The sequence below is a fragment of the Echeneis naucrates genome, chromosome 24, assembly GCF_900963305.1.
Source record: "Echeneis naucrates chromosome 24, fEcheNa1.1, whole genome shotgun sequence".
In the NCBI taxonomy this organism is placed as follows: Eukaryota; Metazoa; Chordata; class Actinopteri; order Carangiformes; family Echeneidae; genus Echeneis; species Echeneis naucrates.
In genome coordinates, this window is record NC_042534.1 from 19281111 (window position 1) to 19293457 (window position 12347).

The window sequence follows — 12347 nt, forward strand, 5'->3', positions numbered from 1 at the left end:
TGAAGATGAATCATTTGAGCATTGTTCAATTAGTCCAAAATTGCAAACACATGATCAGACCCCCGCCTTGAACAACAATATATACTCGGGTTCCGAGCATCACCCACTGGATACAGGAAGTCAGCCTAAGAACACAAACATCATTTGATTTACATATATAAATGTTGTGCTCCACATACAGTCCCCTCCAAAAGTATTGGAAAAGCAAGTTCAATTCCTTCGTTTTTGTTGTATACTGAAGACGTAAAAACCATGAAATAAAAGCTGGAATTCTGAACTTTTGTGTCATATTCATCATTTTATCTGAAACCCAAATGTCTTCAGTATACAACAAAAACAAAGGAATTGAACTTGCTGTTCCAATACTTTTGGAGAGGACTGTATCATACACTACAGTGTGAGAAAGAATTGGAAGGTTTGCGCTCGCACTACAAAGGGGACACTCATAACAGGAAGTCATACATTGTGCAATCTGCCCCAAATTTTGCAAACATGACAAGACTCCAGCCCTGAACATATCTATGTGTCACTATTCAGAATGCTGCCCAGTCAGATACAGGAACTCAGCTTCATATTCTACACCATATCTTTTACTCCCACAAGCTTATGTTTGTTTTGTTTAGAAGCGGACAAACAGGGCCAGTTGTTTGAACTTGTGACTGGCATGGCCATTTGTTGGTGTGATTCAGTAACTGAAAGGGCCATCAGTGTAGATGACTGAGCACATGCAGAGCTTAGTACGCATCATTCATTAATGGGGATGAGTAGTTTTCGGAAGTTGTCACTCAAGTTACATTTATAAAGACTGTGAGGAATAAAGCAGATTAGGAGTTTATCTAGATGTTTTTATATCTGTAAGGTAATGCATACATTTATTGTAAAACATAATCCTTACAGCACCCAGCCTTTTTAATTCATAAATCATGGGGAAATAGATAGTTGAAAAGGAAAAAAAATGAAGGAATAAAGTAATTGGAAAAAAGAAGCAGAAAATTACAACAAAGGCATAAAGTGATAGTGAAACCATTTTTATTGAGAATGAGTATTGTTTATTTGCGGTAAAGTGTGAGATAACCATTAAAAACAAAGATGACAGCAACAGCATCAGGATTGTAATACGAAAACCAGTTGGAAATGTGACTATTTGGTTTACCATTTATTAGAAAGAGACTTGCTGGGTTCATTCATTCATCTTCAACCGCTTATTCGTTTCTGGGTCGTGGGCACTGAGTGGATACTTTGCTAAAATGATGCCCTGTGTAATTGTTTTGACACTCATGGAACTTCTCAGCTTGAAATTATTTTAATTAACCTCCTGATCTAATACCTATCTTGTACAGAAACCAGCAAACATCCTGGTGATGGGGGAAGGTCCCGAAAGAGGGCGCGTGAAAATTGGTAAGGCAGAGTGAAAGAATATTTCTGTAAACTGTTTGATTCACATTTGTAAATAAATAATGCTATAGGTAATATAATTATGGCTGTGGCTCAATGAGGCTGTTAACTTGTGTCAGTGTCCGATGGTAGTAGCGCTTAACCTCCTCTCCAGGAGGTCGACAAGGGGCACAGATCAGTACTATTGCATAAGCCAGCTGACCATGGGACTGCTGAAGGGTAATGCTGAAATATTGGAGTCTATTTTAAAATCTGTACCTAGTAATAGAATGAGCTGCAATTAGACCACCTTCCACTGGACTGAGTGTTACTATACAGGGTAGGAGAAATTTTGACAGCAGATTTTTGATGGTTGCAGTTCAGAAATATATCTATGGACAGGGTGAATACACAGGAGTTATACATTTCAGGAATGAAGGACATAATAATATTGTCTATTTGGTTTTTTTTTTTTTCTTATTTATGGGGTGTTGTGCAGTGACTCTTATTCACAATAAGGTCAAATTTATCTGATAAAGATAGAGATAAGGTTCGGTATTCAGTTTTACTATTTGCAGTGATTACAGCCATCTACGTTTAAAGTTTAGGTGTCAGGTGAATCTGAGTCTAATGGTGTCTTCTCTCACTCCATATATCCTCTCTTCATACTCAATGCAGCTGATATGGGTTTTGCCAGACTCTTCAACTCTCCCCTAAAGCCCCTGGCAGACCTTGACCCTGTGGTGGTGACATTCTGGTACAGGGCCCCCGAGCTTCTCCTAGGGGCCCGGCATTACACCAAAGCTATTGGTGAGTACAGGGCCACATATGCAAAGGAAACCCTCCTGTATATGAAACTAGAATTTTCTACAGGAACATAGGACTTTGACCCCTGAATATTTGCTTGACAGGATCAGGTATGTGGTATGGTGGGTATGTGCAGGTCTGTACAGGTGTTAATTTACGGATTGAGGCCCGAAGTAGATGACTAGCTGTCACTTTAGCAGCAGCATCAGTTTCTTGGTATGAATAGGGAGAATGCAGCAATGCCGATTGCCAATTTGAGCCCCAACATGAACTATCTACATCTGAAAGAAAGACAAAAGGCTCTCTTTAGAATAAAGCAAGGAAATTAATATCTTATATTTCTGCTAAATATAAGATTACAATCAGGAGGCGGTTTGCATAACAAAAACTGGAAATGAGGACCTAGCTTTTTTCTGTCTGGCATTAACAGTAGCTTGATATTAAATGGACAAAGTGGCTTCAATCTTTTCATGCAACTCTCTTCCACAAAGTCCAAAATGTCTGAGTTTTGTTGTTAATGTTCCTCAATCAGTTGACATGTAACCCTATTCCATGTAATAAAATTCTAGTTTATCATAGCTCATCTCAGCAAAATGTTTTTTTTGTGTGTGTATGCACCAGATATTTGGGCAATTGGCTGTATCTTTGCTGAGCTGCTAACTTCGGAGCCCATCTTTCACTGTCGCCAAGAAGACATCAAGACTAGTAACCCCTTTCATCACGACCAGCTGGACAGGATATTCAGCGTCATGGGTTTCCCTGCAGGTCTGCACAAAATACATAAAACTATATCTGCACTCAGATAAGGCCACAGCCCACAGTAGTCTTTTTTTTATTAAGTGGAGTGAGAGACGTGCTGATTTTACGGAAAAATAGCAATATACAAAGCAAACAGTTCAAATGACATAGAGAATGATGTGAAGCTCGAGTAAATAGCACAATAAATTATGATAAACAAACACAGGCACTTTGTCATCAAACCAACATAATTTGGTCTGGTGGATCTTGTGGACATGTCTCACAGGTCCTGAATAAAGAAAAATAATAATAAATGTGAATTATTTCATAATGTTTTAGAGGCTCAGTGTTGACTTTGAAATTGGCCTGTGAAATTTCCAAATGTCCAAATTTGACAAATGTTAGCTTTACATTCACTGTGTGCACATTTGTGTTTTTCTGCAGACTTAACAAACATGTTGAGTACATTACTCTATTTGAAAAATACTACATTGTTTGCATACATACACAGTGGTCTGTTTTCTTGCATTGTCTCTTGCTGCATAACCTTAGCTGTAGAACAGTGAAACTGTATGAGACTAGGGTAGACCAATGACACATGTAACATGGTACTGTTGTAACACCTTGAATTTCTCAGAAACAAGCAAGAGTAATATTATTTACTGCACACAGTCCCAGTTAGTTTGCCCTCTTGCTAACAAAAACAAAGCACATTTGAAACTACCAGAAAAAGGTATTGGCAAAGGGATTTTTGAAATAGAGATGTAGCTTTTCCTTTAGATTCAATTTTTGGATACTGTCCTGTCCTGGGATCACATGTTTAGGAATCCAAAAAAATATTATCAGCCACTTCCAGGCTAAAAATAGAAAAGACTAGGATGTGTCAAGCTATCACTTAGGCTAGGTATCATGAGGTGAAAACGTGACTGGTGATACAGTGACGATTGTAGCAATGCCATCCCTGAACCAACTAGTCAGTGACTTTAATTTGAATTCTTTCTTTCATTCTTTCTCTCTCTCTCACTTAATGTAACTACTTTTCTACCACTTATCCATAATGGTCTTGAGGGGTGCTGGAGCCAGTCTATTGCAGGTCCAATGCATAGAGACATACAAAGACAAACAACGACTCACACTCTGACCTACAGGCATATTGGAGTCACCGTTAACCTAGGAATTGGTGCATGTCTTTGGACTTTGGGGGGGTCCTCCAGAGTGCCCGGAGTAAAACCAGGCAGGCATTGGGAGAACATGCAAATTCCACATAGAAAGGGCCTGGGAATTGGAATCACGGCAAGCACGCTAAGCATTATGCCACTGTCTTGCCTTATCTCACTCTTTCACTTCATAAACATAGATCATTAACATTGTTGACATAAATCATTAAATTTTTTCCCTTCCTTTGCTGGCTTAAAAAAATATCCCCTCCTAACTTTTAAGAGCTCATTGTTTACTCTACCAGCTGCTTACCAAATTTGCAGGGCTTTTTCTTCTGACTGTGCTGCACAAGAAGAATAGTAGATATTAAAAGATAGATATTAAAATGCTCATCGCAGTTCCATCTCATGTCACTTCTTGTTCATTATTATAGAAAACAGAATAAGCCCTATGTTAGATAAATTCAACCCTAACAATATACAATAAGATTAGGTTTTTAAGTCTACATGGACTAGATTTGGTGTTAACAATAATGAGTTGCATGTTAATAGTCAGTGGAAACGCAGGTGTGTGAAATATTATAAAGAGGAAGACCAACAATAGTAGAGTACTACTTTGCTGGAGAGGGTTTCAGATTAAATAAAACAGGGAAAAAACAGTCAGAGGAGTGGGCAAATAATTTCACAATTCACAGTAATGTGAATGATCTATAACATGTTCATTTGAAAGATGTGATTTCTTAATTATATATATTTTAGACATGTTACAACTGTCTCTGGTTTCCCTTACTTGCACAAATCACCCCAAAGCACACTCAAACATTACAAGTCAGTTAATAGTCAAAAACTCCACTGGGAATCTTTAAAGTGCACCACTAAATATGTTAAACTGAATCAAGTGTGGGCAGCATGGTGGCATACTGGTTAGTGCTGTCGCCCCACAATGAGGCGGGGGGTTTCAGTTACCAGCCTGGGGCTTTTCTATGTGGAGTTTGCATGTTCTCCCTGTGTCTGTGTGGGTTTTCTCCGGGTACTCCGGTTTCCTCTCACCGTCCAAAGACATGCATGTGTGAGTGGTTGTTTGTCTCTGTTTGTCTTTGTGTGTTGGCCCTGTGATGGATTGGCCAAGGTGTACCCTGCCCTCGCCTAGAACATTGGCTGGAATTGGCTCCAGCACCACCGCAACCCGGAAATGGAAAAGCGGTAGAAGATGAATAGATTAATCAAGTGCCGTGTCTGTCCTGCTATTTCCCTTACTCACAGCATAGAGGAACTATATTCTTAGTTAGGTTTTGCTCATGACTCTGTTGATGTGTGTGTTTCATAGTGAGGGAACATGTCATTCTCTGTCCCACATTTCCTTTCAAAAAGCCACAATGTCTGAAGGCATGTAGTCCTTCCAGTCAAACTTGCTCTCTTCTTTACTTCTGTTGCATTTTCTACACCCCCAACAGTTCAAGAGGGCCTGGTTTACTTCTACATAAAGTGACGTGTCTGTGCAGCAACAGGAGACAAAATGGAGTTGATATTTTTTAAACCATAAGCTTGATTGTGTGCTTTTTTTGTTCCACAGATAAGGACTGGGAGGACATTAGGAAGATGCCAGAATACCCTACTCTGCAGAAGGATTTCAGGAGGACAACGTGAGGAGCAGCTGTGATAAGTTGACACTGTCAGAAACTCATAAAACTATGTAACAGCTTTTTATGTGTATAACTGTGTTCTCTAACCTGACAGGTATGCAAACAGCAGCTTAATTAAATATATGGAGAAGCATAAAGTCAAACCAGATAGCAAAGTTTTCCTGTTGGTAGGTACACACACACAACCACACACACACCTCCCTGACCTAGAAATCATAAAATGAAATCTTGTGGCTGATGGTGTTAACACTTTTAAAATATATTTTACAACCCACCCCACCCATGTCACTCGTTGTTCAGCTAACTATATTAGCATGGTTGGTTTGAAATTATGAAAAAATTAAAAAATACATCATATTTTGCAGAGAAGCTACAATTTGATCTACTGTAAGTACCAACTTTATCTGCAATGGTGTAAGTACTAAACAAAAGACTTGACAACCACCATGCAAAATTTGCGATCAAGTGCACAAATAATGAATATTATTATTATACTATTATTATTATAATTATAATATTATGATATATTCCCGATCTATTTCTTACTCGATTAATGGAATTGGTGGTGTTACAACTCTCCACATGCTACAACCCAGGCTCCCCTATATATGATAAATGAGCGCTGCCACTCTGTGGTTTTGTAGCAGTGGCACTGGAGCAACTACAACAGCGCCACTCATGGAGCCAGACGGTGCAAGGTGGATTTCAGCCTGCTCAAACGAGTACAGAGACACGCTACTCCTCCCAACATTAAAATCTTTTCAACGTCCAATCTCTCACAAACAAATCATGCCTCATACATGATCACATACGGGACAATTGCATGGATATAATGTGTCTCACAGAAACCTGGCAACAACCAGATGATTTTTCTGTCCTCCCAGCTACTGTTACCTCCAACAAGCCCGCAGCTCTGAATGTGGTGGTGGACTGGCTGTAATGTACCGCAGTCACTTGGCCCTGTCTCCCCTGCCTCCCCCTGAGCTGTTGTCTTTTGAATGTCTAGCATTCATCAGCAAGCATCCTCTCACCATGACAGTCCTTTTAATCTATCAGCCACCTAAACAAAACCCACGCTTTATCCAAGAGATGTACAATCTTCTTTCAACGTTCTGTTCCACCCTAACCTAACCCTAACCCTCTAACATCATAATCCTTGGAGACTTTAATATCCATGTCAACACCCCATCCTGCCATCTTGCTTCCGAGTTTCTGCAGTTACTGGACTGCTTAATCCTCAGGCAACATGTTGACATCCCCACACACACCAAGGGGAACACTTTGGATCTGGGTATCACTGTATCTGTATTTGACATGGGTATGTCTGACCATAAAGTAATCTCCATGGAGCTACATTTTCCGTCCCCACATATCAAGCACAAGCGTGAAACATGTTTCAGAAATCTGAAAAATATTTACACAAAAAATATGGCTGCCAACAATTTCACCCTGTGCACACATCAACCGTCACTGATTCTGTGGACTACTACAACACAACACTGAGTAACATCCTGGATCTCCATGCACCCATCAAAGTCAGGACAGCAACATTTCCCTGCTCTGCTCCTTGGTATACAAGTGAACTCCAGAAAATGAAGGCAACTGGACGTGCCCTTGAGCGACGATACAAGGCTTCTGGATTTACTGTCCACAAACTGCCATATCGGGACTACCAAAAGACTTATTCTAAATCCCTCAAAGCTGCTCAATCACAGTTCTACTCTAACATCATTCAAGGCAGTCCTGGAAACTCCAAACAGTCTCCTTCAACCTCAAACCCCTCCACTCACAGAAATTACAGAAGATTGCTTGAATAATTTCATGGACTTTTTCACAACCAAAATTCACTCCTTCCTCCTCATCTGTCTCAACCCCCAACCCCCAACCCCCAGATTGATATTGTGACGTCCCTCTGCTGCTTTCCTGACATCACTCAGCCAGAAGTGCAAGATATCATCAAGGGGATGAAGCCCTCCACTTGTGCCCTTGACCCTTTTCCTACCGCCCTGGTGAAAGCACACAGCTCCGCTCTTAGTACCCTGATTAGCACGATCATAAACCAATCTCTTCAGACTGGCCATGTTCCATCAGCACTAAAAACAGCCATTATCAGACCACTTCTCAAGAAACCCACCTTTGACCCTCAGATTCTTGCTAATTACAGGCCCATATCCAATTTGCCATTTCTTTCCAAAGTTCTTCATAAAGCCATTGCCGGCCACCTTCAGGATCACCTTCATCACAATAAATCTTTGAAAAGTTTCAATATGGCTTCCGTTCTGCCCACAGCACGGAAACAGCCTTGGTGAGAGTCACAAACGACCTGTTGATGACAGCTGACTCCGGTTCACCATCCCTCCTCATCCTCCTCGACCCTTTGACAGAGTTGACCATCACATACTCTTCCAACGTCTGCACGACTCTGTTGGACTAAACAGATCAGTACTGAGCTGGATTAAGTCCTACCTCACTGACAGGTCTGAATATGTTGCCATGGGGGTGTCAAGGTCTTACTCACATACCGTCACCTGCGGGGTTCCTCAAGGGTCGGTGCTTGGACCCATTGTTTTTATGCTTTAATTGCTTCCCCTAGGCAAAGTCATCAGCCGCTTCAGGATAGCTTTTCACTGCTACACAGATGACACGCAGTTATACATTAGGACAGACACTAACTCATCACCATCAGCAGCACCACCTCACTCCATACTCACTGCATGTCTGGAGGAGATAAAGGAGTGGATGAAGCATAACTTTCTCCAGCTAAACAGTTCTAAAACTGAAGCCATCCTCATTGGTTCCCTTCATCAGATACGGAACTCCACCATAACCTGCACTACTTTTTCTAGCAAGGACATCCCACTATCATCAACAGTCACCAACCTTGGCGTCAGGCTTGACCTGCACATCAATCACCTCTGTAAAGTATCATTTCATCATCTCAGGAACATAGCCAGACTCCATTCCACACTCACCCTAAGAGATGCTGAGAAGCTCGTCCATGCCTTTGTCTCCTCCAGACTTGATTACTGTAACACACTTCTCTGTGGAATCCCCAACAAGAGCATCCAGAAATTACAACACATTCAAAACAGTGCCGCTAGGATCCTGCAGAGAATACGTAAATATGAACTCATCTCACCCATCTTTCACTCACTGCACTGGCGCCCCATCTCCGCCCGGGTCGAATACAAAATCTCCCTTCTCACATTCCAGTGCATCCATGGCAATGCTCCCCAGTACCTTAAAGAACTTCTCACCCCCCAGACCTCAGCATGCTCTCTCTGCTCCACCAACAGCTACAGACTTCTTCCTCCAAGGACCAAGTCTCACACTCTCGGAGACCAAGCTTACTGTTCCTTTGCTCTGTGACTGTGGAACACCCTCCCAGAACATCTGAGGGCTCCACAAACTATAAACTGTTTTAAAAAAATGTACCTTCTTAAAAAAAATCTTTTAATCTGTAATTTGTTTCCTGTGTGACTTTTGTTTTATTTTTTTTAAATAGTTTTTGACTCACTTTTATTGCTTTTGTAGCACTTTGAGATTTTTTTGTAAAATATAAAGTGCATTATAAATAAAATGTATTATTATTTATTATTATTATAAATGTGACAAATACTTTTCAGCGCAGCCACTGATGTTTTTGTTTGGGCTGGTATAGATGTAACTATAACAGTGCAATTGTACTTCATTGTCCTTTAGTTTTAGTTTTAGAGATTGCAAACATCAGGTACCTGTCAGATAGATATGTGTACAGGTGCAAAGCACTCAATCAGCACAGATATTTTTAAATCCTAATTGAATTCATACATGTCATTGACCTAACACTATCTTTGTTGTATGTGTTCTCTGCTCTCAGCTCCAGAAACTCCTCACCATGGACCCCACCAAAAGAATCACTTCAGAGCAGGCACTTCAGGACCCGTACTTCCTAGAGGACCCATTACCAACCACAGAGTGAGCCTTAAATTATTGCAATGGGTGTTCCTTGGTTTTGGTTTGGAACAAAATAACTGGTCAACGTGATTGTGTGGAATTTGTTTTATACATTATAAGCTTCCCCCCTGCTTGTCCTTTGTTTAGGTGCAGGTATTGTGTTTTGTTTTGTACAATGTATAGAGTTTGATATGTTTTTTCCTCTAGTGTGTTTGCTGGGTGTCAGATTCCCTACCCAAAGCGAGAGTTTCTCAATGAAGATGAGCCAGAGGAGAAAACAGAGAAGGTAATAAAATTCAGATTAATTGTCTGAGTGAAAAAAATGAAAGTAGCCTTAAATGAATAATGTTAAGATAAATTAATTCATACCTCCCTGAAACCTTTACATTCCATACCTTCTGTATCAGCTTTCAGAGGACAGAGACTCCACCACTTATTTCCTCCAACCATTTAGAGATTAGGCTTCTTTTGTGAGTGAGCTCTGATTGGCCAGACGGTCTTAAGTATTTTGACCAAACCACACAGCACTATTAGATTAAAGGTCATGATTAAAATAGCATAGGTTTCAACTCTTTAAATGCTCAAAGTTGTTATCTTTTGAACATAAAGAGTGCATGGAGATTCTGAATCTGTAAAGTGAAGCTAATACTATTAGTTCATTCATTCAATCATTCATCTTCTAACGCTTGTCTGTTTCCTGGGGTTCTGGAGCCAATTGCACCTCACATTGGGTGAGGGCAGGGTAAGCAAATACTGAAGACCTCTAAATCCAAATCTATCTAATGACCATCAAGGGGCAATTCCACTGTTTGTGAGAAGAAATCAGACTGTATTGAAGTCTATAGGAAAATGTCATTACTTCTCACTTGACCTGTTATCTAAGTAACAGGTTTCCTAAATCTAACTAAGGATTCCTAAATTTCTATTTCTGAGTTGCGTTGGGTGCTGGAGCCAATCACAGCTCACACTGGGCGAGGGCGGGGTAGGGTTACCCTGGACAGGTTGCCAGTCCATCATAGGGCCAACATACAAACAACCACTCACACTCACACTCCACATCATCATGCATGTCTTTGGACAGTGGGAGGAAACTGGAGCACCCGAACCAAACCCATGACCTTCTTATTGTGGGGCAACAGTGCTAACCACTATGCCACCATGCTGCCTTCTTTAATACAACATGATGATAATATTCAAATGAGGGAAACAAACCATAGAGCAGCACATTCGCATGGCTACTGCATGATTAACAGACTGTACCTCACAATCAGGATATAGTCCAGACCTGAGGCCTGTACGATGAAGCAGGATTTGTAGTTAGAAAGGTAAATTCAGGTTAAATCACTGAGAATAAAAGCCACTCCCTCTCACCAATCAAGTCTTTTACAGTCCCTGGATAATCCTAACAAGCTGAGAGCAGATTGTCAGAGGAGATCGGCAAAACCTGTTAAGTTGTTCAGGAGAATTTCTGTATGAGAAATATAGATTGATGAGATGGATTGAGATCCTTCTGTCAGCTTTTATAGTTGTATGAGTCCATACATATATACATACTCTAAGGATATTACACACAGGAGTGGCACATTAGTTCACAATCACAGTGGTGATGATCAAAGAGCAGATTTATTAATAACCCAACTTGTGGTAGACACCTGGTTAGATCCAGCCCTCATTCCTCCTCAGCTCCACCCTGTATTCAAATACGGTTTCTGCTGTGTTTCAGAAAACCAAGATTGCTGGTAGATCTTTTAGGGGTTTAGGGAAAATTAGTCTGGTTAGTCCAGCATGGCTTTAATGTAAAGCTGTAGTTCAAGCATTAACATTCTACTGACTTAATGACCTAAATGGTAAATGATTTTCTGTAGATAAACCCGACATGTTTAATCAAGTTACATTTTGTTATGTACACTCATACAGTGTTAATCCATTACAATGCATGTGAAAGTTGTGTGTGTGAGAAACGTCATTTTAGCAGCACCTACCTTTACCTTATTCCTGACTAATCTGAGGTGGGGTATGTATCGAGACAGTTTGTACAAGTTTATTTTTAAAATTAATATTTTGGGGGGCTTTTTATGCCTTAATTCAGCTTAGTAAGTGGTAGGGAAGCAAGGAGAGAGAAAGGGGAATGATCTCCAGAATTGGTCCAGGGCCCTAATTGAGCCTAATTGAGCCCTCTACTGTGCCAATTTTTTAAATGTAGCATTAGAATTGTCATCATGAACATAGATGGATGCTTGGGTGCCTTGTTCAAAGGCTATCACATAAAAGACTTGTTCACATAAAATAATTGCACAGCAAGTCGGATGTTCTTTTTAATATCTGAATGAAAAACCAAACTGTTGTCAACTACATTTTTTGGTTTCAAATTAGATTACTTCTCCCACAGCCTCCCAGTCACTTTTGGTGACCATCTGTTGGTTGTGTCTCTCACTGTCTGCAGAACCAGACTCAGCAGCACCAGCAGACAACAGGCCAAACTCAGCCCCAGAACCAGCAGCAGACCACAGCCCAGCAGGCACCCTCTCAGCAGAGCTCAGCCCAAACAAATGGCACGACTGGTACCACAGGAGTCACTACTGGTGGGGGTATACAACATGGTCAAGATCAGGGACCGCCCAACAAGAAACCTCGAATTGGACCTTCTGGGGTCTCCTCCGGCACCGGGGTGCTACAGTCAGACTACCAGGTC

General features: G+C 40.8%; 1 protein-coding gene across 6 annotated transcripts in view; it reads left to right on the forward strand.

Annotated features, from left to right (window-relative positions):
* The window catches only part of cdk19 (cyclin dependent kinase 19), a 60910-nt gene that overhangs the window by 36537 nt on the left and 12026 nt on the right, over positions 1–12347 (forward strand). For 5 of the 6 annotated variants that reach the window (XM_029495781.1, XM_029495782.1, XM_029495783.1 and 2 more), the window contains 8 exons: positions 1341–1398; positions 2053–2184; positions 2803–2946; positions 5650–5719; positions 5814–5886; positions 9579–9676; positions 9863–9941; positions 12099–12344. In XM_029495781.1, the coding sequence (XP_029351641.1) occupies positions 1341–1398; positions 2053–2184; positions 2803–2946; positions 5650–5719; positions 5814–5886; positions 9579–9676; positions 9863–9941; positions 12099–12344 (900 nt within the window). The remainder of the gene's footprint in view (positions 1–1340; positions 1399–2052; positions 2185–2802; positions 2947–5649; positions 5720–5813; positions 5887–9578; positions 9677–9862; positions 9942–12098; positions 12345–12347) is intronic. The other variant, XM_029495785.1, reaches the window with a different exon arrangement.